This window comes from Neoarius graeffei, chromosome 20, assembly GCF_027579695.1.
Source record: "Neoarius graeffei isolate fNeoGra1 chromosome 20, fNeoGra1.pri, whole genome shotgun sequence".
Classification (NCBI taxonomy): domain Eukaryota; kingdom Metazoa; phylum Chordata; class Actinopteri; order Siluriformes; family Ariidae; genus Neoarius; species Neoarius graeffei.
This window is the reverse complement of record NC_083588.1, coordinates 49099187-49117702: the sequence shown is the minus strand read 5'-3', so window position 1 is coordinate 49117702 and position 18516 is coordinate 49099187. Positions and strand designations below refer to the sequence as shown.

Below are 18516 nucleotides of genomic sequence, written 5' to 3'. Positions count from 1 at the left end.
ACTAGTACAATGGCAGTACATAAATAAGTGTACTTATGATATTATTCAAGTACACAATAAGGATATACCAAGTACATTGATAGTATATAAATGAATATACTTACAGTATATAACTAGTACAATGGCAGTACATAAATAAGTGTACTTATGATATACTTCAAGTACACAATAGGGATATACCAAGTGCATTGATAGTATATAAATGAGTATACTTGAAAGTGTACTTTTGTAAACTTAAAACGGACTTGAAAGTATACTTTTATAAACTTAAAATGTTCCAATTTAGTCCGAAGAAGTATTAAATTAGTATGCTTTCTAGTACACTTGAAGTACATGGCCTGTAGTACACTTGATATACTTATACTTACACTTCAGAATACTTTACAAAATGAACTTTAAGTATACTACTTTTTGCTAAGGGTAGCTGAAGTGGAATGGCTGAAGTGCTCCCCAGGCTGCTCTGGGTACGTTGTATGTTGCTCTAGATAAGAGTGTCTACTAAATGCATGTAATGTAATGTAATGTAATTCATGTTCTCATAACTGTAGAGAAAGAGGTCCTTCAATTACCAGGACCCATGCAGATCTCCTGTACCAGACTGACTTTCAAAGCAATGGTGAGTGGGTTCTGGTTCTAATGTGGAGGGGCTTCACACTGCATTGATCAATGTTCAGTGCATTTCACTAGGAAAGAAACTCATCACCCTGGCCAAACAACCAGTGAGTACCCCCTGTGCTAGATCCTAAACAATTCTATATTACCCTTCATAGACCACCACTGATGCACCACCTTCTCTCTCACAGCACCCATCAACACTGGGGTGCCCAGGAGGTTCACAGATATGAACACAGCTCATTACATAAGACTTACAATAAAGCCAGTGAAGAACATGATTCATCTTGGATGTAAAACCAGTGAGTGATGATATCGTCCATCAAACTATTCTGCACCTTCACACCAGTGCTCAACATATAGAGGAGATTTCTTTTCACAAAGTCCCCCAACAGTTCAGATGTATACCAAACATACCTAATTCCAAGCACAAGATCAGATCCCCTTCCCCTCACTTTTCCCACAATAACCATAGCCTTTACCTCAGTTGCAAGAGTCTACATCAATCAAAAGACTCAACTTAGACCTTACATCTGTGTCACAGATGTGCTCCCAGGGACTACCCTACTTACAGTAGGTAACATCCATTATTGCCCAGATCAGATCACCCTTTATCTATACTGCTTACCCATCAAGGTTGGTTGGAGCCAATCCCAGCTAACTTTGGGGAAGAGGTGGGGTAAACCCTGGACAGGTCACCAGTCCATCACTAACACAGAGACAAACAGCCATTCACACCTATGGGCAATTTAGAGTAGCCAGTTGATCTAATCCACATGTCTTTGGACTGTGGGAAAAAATGAGGTTCAAACCCAGAACCTCTTTGCTGTGAGGTGACAGTGCTAAACACTGTACCACCATGCTACCCCAGATCAGATTAGAAACAATCAATTGACCCATTTAATAAAAAGTTTGAAAAGGCCTTTTGAAGCCATTTGTAGCAACCCTGCAAATGACTGCTGTAGGTGTTCCCCTTCAAACCTTGTGTGGGCTTCAACATTTCAGAAAGGACAGCATTGCTAATGCGGTCCTGTCTCTACTAAATATAAGACAGGTGTATGACACACCTCGCAGATTGGAGCCCCCAGGAACCTGTCTGTCCGCTGTCTCTGCCTCCGCAAAAATGGAGAGATGGGCTTATGCTTCCACTTCTCTGTGGGTGACATCCATGCCCCCTTTTTCTGCTTGCATTCTGTGATTTCTGACATTTGCCACCTCTCTTAAATCATTGTCTCCAACTCCTACTCCAATTTTCCTCCCTAACAGTATCCTGGAGACTTTTTCTTCAGAAAAATGTTTACACTACCAAGAAAGCAGCATTGCAAACCAGTGTGTAATCGTTAATTGTCACTTAGTGGGTTTTAACATATTTTGGGTAATGTGTGAGGGGAAGGAGTGAAAGAAACTAACTCCACGATCAGTCATTGATTTTATATTGTGGCTGGTGTAAAAGGTTACTCCTGAGACCTGCCTGATGAGTTGTTCTCTCTGTTTGTGTGTGTGTGTGCCTTTGATTTTAATCATTACTTGATTAAGATCCAATTGGAAATGGAGCTGTGCTGTGGAAAGCAATTATTCTGCAATAAGACCCAGTTGCAAATGCTGTAAATATTAATGTTGCCACATTTTCACCTGCATTTCAGCCATTAAAGATTCCTGTACATGTGTCATAAATGTTTTCAAGTACATTTCAACTTATCCATTTCCCAGCGACAACGCAGACGACACTGTATTAGCCACAACAGGTATACTGAGCGGTACTGCTAGTTCCCGTTCTATCACTCCAATAATTCAGTCAGCTTCTCTCTCAATACAGCACTGAAATGGAGCTGAACTAAATATAGCCTGAATCGCTTTGCTGCCTCTCTTTGAAAGTATGGTCACCCCACACATCTGATCACCAGTCCAATTGTATTTTTTTTTTTAATCAGCACAGAACAGGGGCATGAAAGATGAAGAAAAATCCAGCAAGGTGAGCCTTGAGGAACATTTGATTTTATTGATTAATGGTGAGGTGGCCAAACAGAAGCGCTCATTAATGCTTCACCCCACAGGGGCCATCGGTAGCCATGTCAACGGCGAGGAGCCAGGACTTGCGGCAAGAGACCTGAGAATTTTAGCGTTCCTTTTTGTTTTTAACTTGTATGACATTGATTCAGTTCCTACAACTGCATCTTTCATTTTAAACTGTCTTAGTGATTCAAATCTTGGCAGGCTTACATTCTCAATCAGCCACAAGACTGTCACATAGGAGTAGGAAGTGTTTTTGTATCACTTCTGACTGACTGGAAAAAAGCAGGCCAAAAAATCCTCACAGTTAATTAGCAGTAACAGAAGGACGGTATCTGGTATTGGTATTATACATCAACTACACTGATCATTGAGAATCTCATCCATATGAGAAACATTGTTCATCTCATCTCATTACCTCTAGCCGCTTTATCCTGTTCTACAGGGTCACAGGCGAGCTGGAGCCTATCCCAGCTGACTATGGGCGAAAGGCAGGGTACACCCTGGACAAGTCGCCAGGTCATCACAGGGCTGACAAAACATGTATTTTTTTTCCATAGAAATTATGTAGCTTGACCCCCAAAATGCTAGCCTGCAGAAAATTAAGAGAACAATTTAACTGGATTTCATAATATTAAATTAAGTAATGTTACAACTATTTACCAGATTGTTCACACTAACTTTCAGAGTTAGTTGATTTTTTATTTTTAATCATGGATTTTAAATAATGAGACTGGGAAACATGTATCTTCTAAACAGATTCAAATAAAAAATGAAATCTATACAACCACATAAGACTATCAGTATTAAAAAAAGAACACAGTGGGAGTTTGCATCCAAAGCCTTCTTGCAGCATTTAGGATTCATAGGTACGCAAGCAGAACAGGGGTGGCAGATTTAATATTTTGTTGAGACTGTGTTTCTTTTTTTTTTTTATATTCTCATTGCTTCCAGTTTTTTCGATGAACACCCTGTCAAAGTCACTATATCTGTCCTGCTCCACCAGTGTAAAAAAAAAACCTCCAACATGATGTGTTTTAGCTTAGTTACAAGTAGAAAGCCTTGTTTCTGATTTAAACAGACATCACCATTTTCAAGATGGGCAAAGTTTAAAGATGGAGAGAAAATAATGGGCAGGTGGAAATGGAAAAGAAAGACAACACAAGAAACTCAAGAACAAATGGGGGGAAGCACAATGGGCAAGGCAGGAGATGGAGGAGAATAAAGCAGGATCAGACAGTGATGAAAGAAAATCCATTACAAGAGAAAGAAGCTTCAAGAGATGATATAAAGGTTACAAAAAGAGCATGAGACGGATATATGACAGTAAAAAAATCCGAGCAAGCAGCTGTATCTCTTAAGTAAGTTTCAAAATGTAAGAGACAACAGGCCTGGCTGCTGGTTTCTGCGCAAGATATTTATAAAAGATATTTATTCTTTTGCATATGGGGAAGAACACCTAGTCATAGCAAAGTGTGGAAATTACACCTAGTCATAGCAAGGTGTGGAAATTATTTTGTGTTATAAATGGCCGATTTCACAAAGGTGAGTGTACAATACTACATCAAAATAAATGACTGGATTAACTCACTCATATGAAAATGGAATACGCTATATATAGTATGTAGTCCAAATATTTTAGATGCTCATTATATTACTTTTTTTTTTGTCTGGGTCCAGCTACAGAAACACTTTCTCTGTACACGTCCCTGGTTCTTCATTTGAAATGTTATAAAAGAATCCGTACTTAAAGTCTGAGTGAGCAGTGGGGTTGGCAATTTAATGAATCTGAAATCTAGGAGCTGGTTTTTTTTCTTTTTTTGTGAGACTAAAAAAGCAACTGCTATAATCTTTCTACCCCATGCATTAAGCTGAGTGCATAGTACTGTACATATACGGTAGCTCATACATTAACCTCATAGAACTTGATGCATAACTAGTAATACTCATTCAGTACATTAAGAAGATTAGAAGAAAAACATTAATAGAAAAATTAAATAGCAAATAGTATAATAAGTCAATTAATAGTAAATCATGGTAAATAAGATCAATATACATTACCGTTCAAAAGTTTGGGGTCACTTTGAAATGTCCTTATTTTTGAAAGAAAAGCATTGTTATTTTCAATGAAGATCACTTTAAACTAATCAGAAATACATTCTATACATTGCTAATGTGGTAAATGACTATTCTAGCTAAATTCTACTAAATGTCTGGTTTTTGGTGCAATATCTCCATAGGTGTATAGAGGCCCATTTCCAGCAACTCTCACTCCAGTGTTCTAATGGTACAATGTGTTTGCTCATTGCCTCAGAAGGCTAATGGATGATTAGAAAACCCTTGTACAATCATGTTATCACAGCTGGAAACAGTTGAGCTCTTTAGAGAAGCTATAAAACTGACCTTCCTTTGAGCAGATTGAGTTTCTGGAGCATCACATTTGTGGGGTCGATTAAATGCTCAAAATGGCCAGAAAAATGTCTTGACTATATTTTCTATTCATTTTACAACTTATGATGGTAAATAAAAGTGTGACTTTTCATGGAAAACACAAAATTGTCTGGGTGACCCCAAACTTTTGAACGGTAGTGTAAGGTAATCTAATAATCTAAGATAAATGAAGGACAAAAATAAAGAGGAAACACAGCACCAGTCAACAGTTTGGGCACGCCTTCGAATTCAATGGATTTATTTATTTAAATTAATTAAAAGACTCTTTGTCTTACCACATAATTCCATGTATGTTCCATATGCTATTTCATAGTTTTGATGTCTTCAGTGTTGTTCTAAAATGTAGAAAATAATCAGAATACAGTAAAACCTGTGTAAACAGAGACTATACAGTACGGTGCAAAAGTTTTAGGCACCCTATTTTTTTCATACTAACTTTGTTATAGATTTCTATTTTACCGAGTCTATTTCTACATTACCGAGTCAGGACAAAAACATTCTAGAGTCCAAACATTCGTTTTCCAGCACAAAATTAGATGTTACAGAAAAAAAAATGCTTGTATCTGAGCAGCATATTACATAAGAGAGCACTTTTCAGATTAAAAAAGAAAACATAATGAAGGCTACTGGGTTTTGGTGCAAAATTTAAGAAGCAAGTGCGATAGTCAAAGTGTCCAGAAGAACTGTGGCTGGTTCTGTAAGATGTTCAGTAAAACCTACAGCTCATTTCCTTATAAAACTGCACTCACTGTACCTCAGACTACTATTTTGTTTTTTAAGCAAAGGGTCGTCTCACACCAAATATTGACTTTGTTTCATTAATTATGGCTTACTGCTGTTTGTAGTGGGTTTTTTTAATGTTGAAATATTTCATTTCATTATTTTTAAAGCATTTTTGGTCTATAGCATTTGTTTATATGTGCCTAAGACTTTTGCACAGCACTTATTTTTATGGAACACCAAATACCTCTCAGCATTGTAAGAGAGATTTGTTTAGGAATAGACTGCTGTATGTAATGAAATGGCACAATCACCTGACCTTTACCCAACAGAGCTGCTCTGAAAGGTGAAAATGAAAGGTTTGAGAAAGAGACAGCCAATCTACTCCACAAAGGCAGTGCATCTCTGAGGAACACTTGGAACATTTTTTTTTTTTTACTTCTAGTTACTTTCTTTTCTAAATACTCCTAGACAGTGGGAAAAATATCTCTCTCTCTCTCTCTCTCTCTCTCTCTCTTAATGGGCTATGTAATTCTGAAGCTAGCTTTCAGTCCAGGTCTTATGAGTGTCATAAAATAAAATGGAATTGGTATCTGAGCTAATATGCAAAGAAATAAAAAAGAAAGAAAATAATGATCTACAACTAAAAGGAAACAAGAGAGTGATCTAATCAAACAAGAAAGAGAGTTCAAAGTTCAATTATGTTAAATATTGACAGCTTTCACAAAAGAGGGAAAGTAAAGAGAGTTCAGGAAGTACACGAAAAGCATGAGTGTAGTGTATTTGGGGGAAAAAAACATGAGGCAATAGTAAGAGAAAAGCAAAATGAATTACAAACTGCAAACAAACACCAAGTCAAGTCAAAGTCCCTCTCACGCCAGAATCTGGTCTTCCCAGGCAGCCTCCTGTCCCAGTACTAACCAACTCTTTAAGGCGTATGGGTGCGACACTGATCTCCATTTCGATAGCCCTCGGCCTCTCGCCTATAGACCCCTTTCACATGACGTCACCGCGCCGCGAGATTTTGTTAGGCGCCATATTGGAAGACCAAGTACATGCACTCACAATATAAAACAAAGTACGAGTGAGAGTAAAGTGACACGATGGCTGATAATTCTGGTTATGTGAGTACATTACCAGCTGCAGAAAGGGCACGGTATGTGGAGAAACTGGCTGTGATTGATGGGTTTGACCCATATGATAAGACTCGCGGCAAGGGAGAATGGAAACATAAGGAGGACCGGACACCAATTCTGCCATCTGTTTGCTACCCAGACATTGTAAACTATTTGTTGTTTACACCCAGTGCCTACACTCAGTGTTCGAACTATGCCAATATTTTCGGGGGGTCCCTTTTTTTCCCTTGGGGGGGCGCTTGCGCTTGTCTCGGAGCGCGGATCTCCAAACACATGAGAAGCCTTGCGCTTGTCTCGGAGCGCGGATCTCCAAAGAGCGCGGATCTCCAAACACATGAGAAGCCTATCTTATGCACATATCACGCGGACTCCACACACGCATCGCGTCTGAAGTCATAACTCATCAGGGGAAATCGTGTCCACATTGGCATGTTCAAAAAACAACCTCGCGTCAACAATGATACCACACGCAAGAAAAAAAAAACAGTCAGGCTACTCAACAACCAACCTGGCAGCAGCGAGCAAGCCCCAAACCGTCCTAAATTATTATTATTATTAAATTGTAGAAGTCTGGAAGGCTTGCTCCTCATACAGTTATCAACTTGGGGCCAATTTAGCATGTTTTAAATCTGAATTTCTTGCATTTGCTTACCTCAAAGTGTCCGCAGATCATGCACAGACTTATCCATTATATCCACAGTTTTTTGCCAAGTCTCACACAGGTTTCTTTCAAGTCTACTGTTGGGCCAATAAATCATAAATAAAACAGCTCCAATTTGTTTGTCTAAGTCATTTGCCACTCCACTTTATTCTCGTGGGTTCACATACCGCTGCCGTTATTTCCCCCTAATCACGAGTTTGTTGGTCTTCAAAAATGGTGCAGGGTCTGTTTACTTCCGGTTTCAGGTGACGTCAGTGAAAGGGGTCTATACAGCTAGGGTTACCGTGGGGGGCTAGTCCTCGGGTAACTGCGAGAGTTTGACTTCCACACTCGCATCTGTACTGCAGTGTGCTTTGCCAGACAGTAGTTGGTACCATTTTTATGATAGTCTTTGGTATGACCTGACCACGAGTAGAACTCACGATCTCCTGGTCGAGAGGCGGACACACTAACCACTAGGCCAACTCACGATCCAAAGAAACACCAAGCAGCACTTTAAAAAAACAGCTTGTGTTTGCACTAAATAATATGAAGGAAGATTGGTTACTGAAGTCAAGTCAGGGTTAATGTTTCCAGGTCACTACTGACTATGTCTACAGTAATGTGTCTAATGGTCTGAACCTTGGGGGGACTTTTAACAAATAAGCCTATTAATCCTCCATTCAACTTTTTAAAAATGTTATTAATGAGCCATGAAATGTGATTTCGTTGAATTTTTTTTAAATAGTAAATTAAGATTTAATGTCTTAGCCTGTTCTCTCTTCAAGAACAAAACTGGCACATGATTCTGGCAGAACTTTCAATAGATCAATTTACTTATTGTTTCATATTGCAGGAAAATTAGCACAGCAGTTGCATGAAACACTCACCTGCCACTATATTAGGAACACCCATTCCCTGCTGTTTTTTTGCAATGATCTAATCAGCCAATCCCTTGACAGCAGCATAATTCATAAAATCATGCAGATACAAATCAAGAACTTCAGTTCATGTTCACTTCAAACATCAGAATGGGAAAAAGTGTGATCTCAAAGTGTGACGTTTACTGTGGCATGGGTGCTGGTGCCAGATTGACTGGTTTGAGTATTTCAGAAACTGCTGATCTCCTGGGGTTTTCACACACAACAGTCTCTAGAGTTTACACAGAATGGTGTGAAACCCAAAAAACACTGAGTGAGCGACAGTTCTGTGGGTGGAAATGTCTTGTTGATAAGAGAGGTCAGAGGAAAATGGCCAGATTGGTTCGAGCAGCCAGGAAGGATATAGCAACTCTTTTTAACTGTGGTGAGCAGAAAAGCATCTCAGCATGCAATAGCAGAAGATCACACTGGGTTCCACTCCTACCAGCCAAGAACAGGAATCTTAGATTCAAGAACAAGTTCCTATTAAAGTGGCTGAGGAGAGTATATTATGTATATTATTTAACAAATATTCACCGAAGGCGAAGTGAATATTAGTGAATAATAGAGACAAAGTTGAAGTTATTATTCACTGAGCCTGAAGTGGATAAATGTTTTAGTATACAGTGGTGGTTGAAAGTTTGTGAACCCTTTAGAATTTTCTATATTTCTGCATAAATATGACCTAAAACATCAGATTTTCACACAAGTCCTAAAAGTAGACAAAGAGAACCCAGTTAAACAAATGAGACAAAAATATTATACTTGGTAATTTATTTATTGAGGAAAATGATCCAATATTACATATCTGCGAGTGGCAAAAGTATGTGAACCTCTAGGATTAGCAGTTCATGTGAAGGTGAAATTAGAGTCAGGTGTTTTCAATCAATGGGATGATAATCAGGTGTGAGTGGGCACCCTGTTTTATTTAAAGAACAGGGTTCTATCAGAGTCTGATCTTCACAACTCGTGTTTGTGGAAGTGTATCATGGCATGAACGAAGGAGATTTCTGAGGACTTCAGAAAAAGCGTTGTTGATGCTCATCAGGCTGGAAAAGGTTACAAAACCATCTCTAAAGAGTTTGGACTCCAGCAATCCACAGTCAGACAGATTGTGTACAAATGGAGGAAATTCAAGACCATTGTTACCCTCCCCAAGAGTGGTCGGCCAACAAAGATCACTCCAAGAGCAAGGCTTGTAATAGTCGGCGAGGTCACAAAGGACTCCAGGGTAACTTCTAAGAAACTGAAGGCCTCTCTCGCATTGGTTAATGTTCATGAGTCCACCATCAGGAGAACACTGAACAACAATGGTGTACATGGCAGGGTTGCAAGGAGAAAGCCACTGCTCTCCAAAAAGAACATTGCTGCTCATCTGCAGTTTGCTAAAGATCACATGGACAAGCCAGAAGGCTATTGGAAAAATGTTTTGTGGACGGATGAGACCAAAATAGAACTTTTTGGTTTAAATGAGAAGCGTTATGTTTGGAGAAAGGAAAACACTGCATTCCAGCATAAGAACCTTATCCCATCTGTGAAACATGTTGGTGGTAGTATCATGGTTTGGGCCTGTTTTGCTGCATCTGCGCCAGGATGGCTTGCCATCATTGATGGAGCAATGAATTCTGAATTATACCAGCGAATTCTAAAGGAAAATATCAGGACATCTGTCCATGAACTGAATCTCAAGAGAAAGTGGGTCATGCAGCAAGACAACGACCCTAAGCACACAAGTCGTTCTACCAAAGAATGGTTAAAGAAGAATAAAGTTAATGTTTTGGAATGGCCAAGTCAAAGTCCTGACCTTAAGCCAATTGACATGTTGTGGAAGGACCTGAAGCGAGCAGTTCATGTGAGGAAACCCACCAACATCCCAGAGTTGAAGCTGTTCTGTACGGAGGAATGGGCTAAAATTCCTCCAAGCCGGTGTGCAGGACTGATCAACAGTTACCAGAAACGTTTAGTTGCAGTTATTGCTGCACAAGGGGGTCACACCAGATACTGAAAGTAAAGGTTCACATACTTTTGCCATTCACGGATATGTAATATTGGATCATTTTCCTCAATAAATAAATGACCAAGTATAATATTTTTGTCTCATTTGTTTAACTGGGTTCTCTTTCTCTACTTTTAGGACTTGTGTGAAAATCTGATGATGTTTTAGGTCATATTTATGCAGAAATATAGAAAATTCTGAAGGGTTCACAAACTTTCAAGCACCACTGTAGATGCACAGGTGATTATTTCAGAAAGATTTTTTTTAATTGTATAAAAAATAATTTATTTCAAACTTCAAAAGTGGCATGCAAATGTAATGCGCTCAGGCTTGTCACTTATCTATGACGACTCACATAAAATACTTTGTTTTGAAAAAGATAAATCACAATTCCACCTTACCTTTGAATAGTTTTCGACCAAACTTTGTAGCATCTTTAGTGCTTTTAGGAACAGCATTTTCTTTCATAGTCTGTAATTCTTCCTCACTTATGGTGACAAAGCGATTGGCCGCCATTTTGCCAAGTCGCTCGAGGTGATTATCAAGAAATAGTCTGAATTTCTCGACCAATCAGCATACGTGATTTCCTATAATCACCTGCATATTAATAATAAATACTATATGGCCTTGTTGGTTATTTTCCAGGATTATGTCATGTAATCTGCAGTCTAGATGTTTGATCATAACCTGTAATTGATATTATTTTATGACTAGAAATTGCCAAACAATCCCTACTGTAATAATATTGTCATTCAGGGTATTCAGCACAGGACTGTTTGGTAAAACTTTAATTACAAATTCATCTTTTGAAATGAAACACATCACTGCAGCTGGCTTAAGATTATCTGAGTTGATCTTTTAGGGCGTTATGCAAGGTTTTAAAGAATAGTATTTTGTCTATGCTGAATTTAGTACAGTTATGCCTTTAGAAAACATACAGGTCCTCTCGGGTTCATCTACAGTTCATGGTAGATTTGTTTCAGTGTTCCACCTCTGCACCGCCTCGATACCTCCGTCTGCCATTCTTTGAGATTCCTCATCACTGCCTGGACCAGCATTTTTGTTGTTGTTGTTGTTGTTGAGAGGTTTTTTTTATGCTTTGTCTTTTATTTCTCTTTTTTGGATCCTGAAATATTTGTATTTATATGGACATTAAATATTTTTGTCAGGATGGCTTGACAATGATTTCTAAATATCAATCAGGAAACAAACAGCAAGAATCCAGTGATGAATTAACATACAGCTCCCTTTGAAGAACATTATAGGTGTTTATTCAACAATAATCACAATATTCTGTGACCTTTGCTCTCCATGTTTTCATTTCAAGCATTTGTTGTAAAAGAGAACAGCCTCACAAAGTCACAAATGTTTACTCAGTTTTGAAGAGATATAATTCAGGTATTAAATACATATCTTTACTGGGTGGCATTTTGAAATAATTGTAATAATGAGTTACAATAGCTATTAGGTCAAAACTGTTAATAGAGAATAAGCTACAGTGTTAAGTAGCAGAACCAGAAATATGCAAATAATAATAATAATAATAATAATAATGTTGGACCGTGGACTGACTACTGTTATAAAAGAAAGTCCACAATTGAAATAAAAGATGGAAAATATTAAAGCAACTTTGAACAAGACTACTTCAAGTTTCATTGTTATGTACAAAACAGTTCATGCAGCAGCACTGAAGTTTCATAAGAAAGTGCAAGACAGAAGAACTCAGAAAGAGCATTGCACATGCTGCATCTCCAGCAAAGAACCTATGGACTTGTAGGAAAACGTGCAAATATTACCGATGATCAATATTTCCTCCAAAACGTGCGGAACAAAATGACACTTAAACATCTTTCGAAATTACAAACACCCACTGTGCCAGATGCATAGGCTACATTTACTCCATTCAGCTGCATGCATTTTGGAAGTTAAGTTTCAAGTTTTGCACTTGAGGTAAAAACGTGTAAACATGTTGTTTTTCACTGTAAAGGTCAAACACCTCGAATGCAACAAACTGGAATCAATCGAATATTCATTTTAACAGAACAAATAGCCTATAGTGGAACGAAATTAAACATGAATAAACATCGATACATTCTCAGCGTGCAAATTCCGTTTCTGTGAGAGTCACTGGAATGAAAGAGACTTTTAAAGACACTTGAAAAATCTCGTTCAGCTTTTCCTCGACGAAATGAACGAGTTGCATATCCTCGCGCTGCTGCACGACATGAAAGCAGGCGCGCGGCGATCCTCCGCCCGGGTGCACAGACCTGCTGTCCTCGCGCTCACTCCCTGCTCTTACCCGAGTCCGATCATCACCGCCTCGACGTCTTTCGACGGCCGCCGCTCTTTCACCAAGAAGTTGATCATGCTCTCGGACTTGATCATGAGGTTGCAGCCGAGAAAGAAGATGCCAAAGACGACCGTGAGCGAGAGCACGCACAGCACCGCGATCTGCACGGCGCGCGTCACGAACAGCTTGCGCTCATCCGGTTCGAGCACCAGAGATCCTCCACCGGCCCCGGCGCCGCCGTCGCTCGCGCTCACCTCGTCCACCAGCGTGCCCGCGAGCTGCTGACTGCTGTTCAGCAAAGCGCCGTGCGCAAACAGAGTGCTGTTCAAGATCGTCGCGTTCATGGCGAGATGCGTCCGGCGTCAGTCATGCAGATGTTCACCAGATGTCTTGATTGCGCGCTTGTTTCTGCCTCTGGCTTGTCATGCGGGGGGAAAAAAGTCCACTCTCCGGTTCCTTGTAAACTTTTATCTCGTGGCACAGGCGCTTACAGAAAGTCCTGCTGTCTGGAGTGAACAGAATGGTGGTGCGTAAAGGCGCGGAAACTAGTGCGCAATGAAAGTGCGCTCTTCGTGGACATCATATACTAGTCTCATAGCTCCTCTCTCCCTCTCTCTCTCTCTCTCTCTCTGTGTTAGAGAGAGAGAACTCTCAGTGCCTTCAGTAGGTATCACTTACCTAGAAATTCTATTCATATCTCTACAGATATACCAACATTTCCAGGCGAAAGACACACATAAGCCTAAAAGGTATAAAACATGCAGTATCAGCCAAAAGTTTGTTCACACCTTCTAATTCCATGGTTTTTCTTTATTTTTATTAATTAAAAGACACTTCATGTCTGGATAGATGTTGTTTCTCTTTACTTGACATAATATGGATTACTACAGTTGTGGAATAGGGTTATTACTGTTTGATCTCAAACTGATTAAGAAGGCAAGAAATTGCACTCATTAACTTTTGACGAGGTGGCACGGTGGTGTAGTGGTTAGCGCTGTCGCCTCACAGCAAGAAGGTCCGGGTTCGAGCCCTGTGGCCGACGAGGGCCTTTCTGTGTGGAGTTTGCATGTTCTCCCCGTGTCCGCGTGGGTTTCCTCCGGGTGCTCCGGTTTCCCCCACAGTCCAAAGACATGCAGGTTAGGTTAACTGGTGACTCTAAATTGACCGTAGGTGTGAATGTGAGTGTGAATGGTTGTCTGCGTCTCTGTATCAGCCCTGTGATGACCTGACGACTTGTCCAGGGTGTACCCCGCCTTTCGCCCGTAGTCAGCTGGGATAGGCTCCAGCTTGCCTGTGACCCTGTAGAAGGATAAAGTGGCTAGAGATAATGAGATGAGATGAGACCTGTTAACTGAAAAGCATTCCAAGTGACTGTGAAGATTCTCAGTCATCCAGGTCATAGTAAACTGTGGGTGGTAGAAGAGAGCAACTGGACTTGTTTGAAGATTCTTGAAAACGTTTCACCTCTCATCCGAAAGGCTGAGACAGAACTGAGGAAGCCTTTCGGATGAGAGGTGAAACGTTTTCAAGAATCTTCAAACAAGTCCAGTTGCTCTCTTCTACCACCCACAACATTCCAGGTGACTACCTCACGAAGCTGGTTAAGATAGGGTGTAAAGCGTCATCAAGGTAAACACTGGCTACTTTGAAGAATCTATAATATGAAAGATGTTTTGTTCTTTTTTAACACTTTTTTCTTTACCGCATCATTCCGTATCTGTTCCATAGTTTTGATGTCTTCAGTATTCTACAATGTAGCAAATAGTCAAAATACAGAAAAACTTGTGAATGAGTAGGGGTGTCCAAACTTTTGACTGGCACTGTAACAGTACCATCCCAGCAACAAATTACAGTTTATTGTACTTTTTATCCCAGTGTAATGCCACTGTCTGTAATGTTATCCAACAAATCCAAGAATTTCTTTCTAAGTGCCTTACAATATTAAGCAAAGTAACATTGTTAAACCTCCATGATCCATCCATCCATTATCTGTAGCCGCTTATCCTGCACAGGGTCACAGGCAAGCTGGAGCCTGTCCCAGCTGACTATGGGCAAGAGGCGGGGTACACCCTGGATAAGTCACCAGGTCATTGCAGGGCTGACACATAGAGACAAACAACCATTCACACCTACAGTCAATTCAGAGCCACCAATTAACCTAACCTGCATGTCTTTGGGGGAAACCGGAGCACCTGGAGAAAACCCACGCAGACATGCAAACTCCATACAGAAAGGCCCTTGTCGGCCGCTAGGCTCAAACCCAGGACCTTCTTGCTATGAGGTGACAGTGCTAACCACTACACCACCATGCCGCCCCTCCATGATACAATTTCAGCTAATTTGTCTTATTCACTCATAATTATCTGCAGGGCTGTCCATACTGTAACTGAGCTCAGTGTAAACTGTTAATAGCTCAATGTACCCTAAACAGACTAAGTTAGCTAAAATATGGGTAGCTATTGTTAGGCTTAAATATGGAGAGCTAGTGCTACTCACACTATTTAGGGTCTATACACGTGTCTTTACTGATTACTGTTGTTGTTGTTGTTGTTTTTGGGGGACATTGACGAATGTATCTATAATATATAATTTAGAAGTTTATATATAACTTTTGGTATTTGAATCTGAACTGTGTTTCATCTGAATAACAAACAGTACACAGAAGTTGTAACTATTTTGTTCAAACCAAAAAAAACCCACACTAAACTTATGGTTTTGTTATCTGTCCTTTTGTGTAATTTGTACTTTCATTCGACAATGTGTGCTCGGTCTATCAAATTTCAGTTTCTTCTCCAAACATACAGTATTTTAGCAGAAAAATAATAACAGAGCAAATTGTCCACTTCGTTCACATTCATTACACTTGCAACTGAGTCTACAGTATAACCCACTTCCTGGTGATGCATTACAGAAACCTCACCAAAATGGGCTAGAATTTATTAATCCATTGGAGCACAAAACTAGGAAGGTGTGTCATGCTGTGTCGTCATGTGACTACAGAACTGGAATTGTTACAGTTAGCCACAGGCTTTGTATTTTTTTGTACGACTACTGGTGGTGCAGTGGCGTAGCCGCCACATATAAATCCCTAGCAGACAGGTGCTGGAAGTGCCCTGGGTTGTCAATTACTATCAAACTTGCAGTTCATAAAGCCACTGTTCTTCCCACCTTACTTTATGGCAGCGAGACTTGGGCCACCCTTGCCACTCACACTCATAGGCTCGAGGTGTTCCACCAGCAATCTCTTAGGAGGATATTGAACATCAAGTGGTGGCAACGTGTTACCAACACCGAGGTGCTTACCAGAGCTAGGTCTACTACCATTGAGACCATGTTTCCTGGTAATGGTTAGCATTGGCTGGGTCATGTATCTAGAATGGACAACCACAGGATACCTAAACAGCTCCTTTTCACTGAGCTGTCAAATGGCACACATAGCCATGGCTGCCCACGTAAGCGGTGGAAGGATTGTGCAAAAGATGATCTCAAGTGCTTTGGGATTTGTAATTCAACATAGTACAATGTGGCATCAGATACAGACAGGTGGCGTAATGAACTGAGCAGAGGCAAGACTTTCTCAGAGGAGCGGCTCACTGATCAAGCCGAGAGGCGACACCTGAGGTGTCATGCGGCTGCCACATGTGGGGTCCCTCATTGTCTAATGTGACAGGGATTGGAGTGGAGTGGAGTGCTAGTGGTGCTATTACACTTGGTTTAAAAAAAAAATCACAAATAATCCTCTTTTAAAATGTTTGTCAACCAGTGATAAGATGATGTGGATGCCCAAAATATGAAACCTTACATCAATTTTTCTTATGCCTTTTTATAAAACAAGGGGTGTAGTCCTGCTAGCCCATTGAAACAAGCTGCCCCTGCTGATTACTGTTCATATGGAGTCTGCAAAACAAAAAGTTTTTTTCTGGTTTAAAAAAAAATAATAATTTCTTATGGCAGAATTTCAGAGTAAGTGACAGCCACTCTCACTTTATCTGACACAGTTGTCACTTATACTCCTTCTGTCTGTTTCTAAATGAAAACCACTTAAAGTCTAGTCTCTTATGGCCTTCAGAGTTGTCAAAATGTGTCAAAATGTCTTGGATGTTTGAAGCTCTTTGATTATTTACACAGTACAAACTATAGTGTCATTAAATGAAGCCCAAAGAAATGAACAAGTTTGTTTTAAAAAGCCAGTGGAAAGGACTTTGCTGAGCAGAGTGTGGGTATGTGGTGGTGGGCAAATGTCACCCTGACAGCAAAGTATGAGAAGGAACAGGTAGTGATAATTAAAAAACAAGAAAAGGCAGTATTGACAAAACAAGTGCAGACCTTTTCTGATGACTGAACTGCTATATACAGTACATCTGCTGATCTATTTATTTTGACTGTCAAGAAAAGTTAAATACAGCGTGGAAGTGTGTGGAAACATTACTTAGCTTACTATTTTTCAAAATATCCTATTTACTGTGTAACTAAAATGGATGAATTTGGCAAATTGAGAGTTTTCAATAGGCATTCCCCTGATATCAGTAACAATAGCTTACTACTGTACTTGATCTAGAAATGCATGGCAAACTGGTCATTAAGTGTTTTTTGTTCGTTTTGGGGTTTATTTTGAGTGGTCATTTCATAAGTTCACACAGGTCAAGGACTTTCTTGTTTGTATGTATGTGAAAAGCTAAAACATCTCCAAGGTTATTTTCCCTGAACAAAATCCTGACACCATTTTTTTCCCTTTTCTGTTTGTTTTTGTAACTGTAAAGCAACTGTGGTAGTGGGGCTGCGGTCAAGCACCAGTCTGTGAATAGAGGGCAAGGACCGGGAAGGTGAGTGGCAAAACGATCGCATCTGTGTCTGATTTAATGGTGTGTGTGCAAGGCCGGATTAACTATATGGGCCTGCGGCACAGTGCCCAGGGGCACTAACCACTCACAGCCAGTGGGGGGGCACCACATGACAGAAACTTTAAAAATATTTTTCGTGAATGTTTGTACACTTAAAATGGTTATACACTTGACATTGTTAAATAGTCATATATAATTCATTATGAACACTAATTTCATAAGAACAACAACAACAATAATCATAATTCTGAGCAAGAGTGGCCTATGTGACCATTAACCCCCCTTTCCTCAACCTGTCAGTTGAGCCAGTCCACCTACGGTGAAACGTATCAATTTTTTAAAAACCACGGTAGAAATGAAAAATGGACAGACATCAATTGAGTGGTTGTGCGAAGAGAAAATTAAAAAAAGAGAGACTCCAGGCGTGTAGCTGCAATTAAAAATGTTCCAGTGTTAGATCGTTTTTTATAAAAATATCAACAACTGCTGTCACTACCAGCACTGAAGCCGAAGCTAGTGAAATCAGTGATGCTAGTGAGGGAGATGGCCCTGCTAGCACTAGCCAGGGAGATGCTACAACCACAGCCAGTGTTGACAGCAAAGGGCAAGGTTTGTGAGTGTGTGCAGGAGGTTACTGAACACGTGCGCGCAGGGTGGTGGTGGTAGTGGGGGGGGCACTTGAGGTATAGTGCCCAGGGGCACCGCATTGGCTTAATATGGCACTGTGTATGTGTGTGTTCTTGTGATGGCCAAGGGCTAATAAGGAGGGAGAAAGTGAAGAGGAGGGATAGCATTGTGTGGAGTAGAGTCTGGGGAGCTCAACCGGGAGCTCCCAAGTTCTACTTGTGGTCGGGTCATAGTAAAGACCATCATAAAATTAGTACCTTCTAGTGAGGCATG

General features: G+C 40.1%; 1 protein-coding gene across 1 annotated transcript; it reads right to left on the bottom strand.

The window, feature by feature from the left end:
• Window positions 1–12045: 12045 nt before the first annotated feature.
• rprml (reprimo-like) lies at window positions 12046–13309 on the bottom strand. The gene has a single exon (XM_060902656.1). It carries the CDS (start codon window positions 13117–13119, stop codon window positions 12781–12783), a length of 339 nt encoding a protein of 112 aa, XP_060758639.1. The 5' UTR covers window positions 13120–13309; the 3' UTR covers window positions 12046–12780.
• Window positions 13310–18516: the final 5207 nt, after the last annotated feature.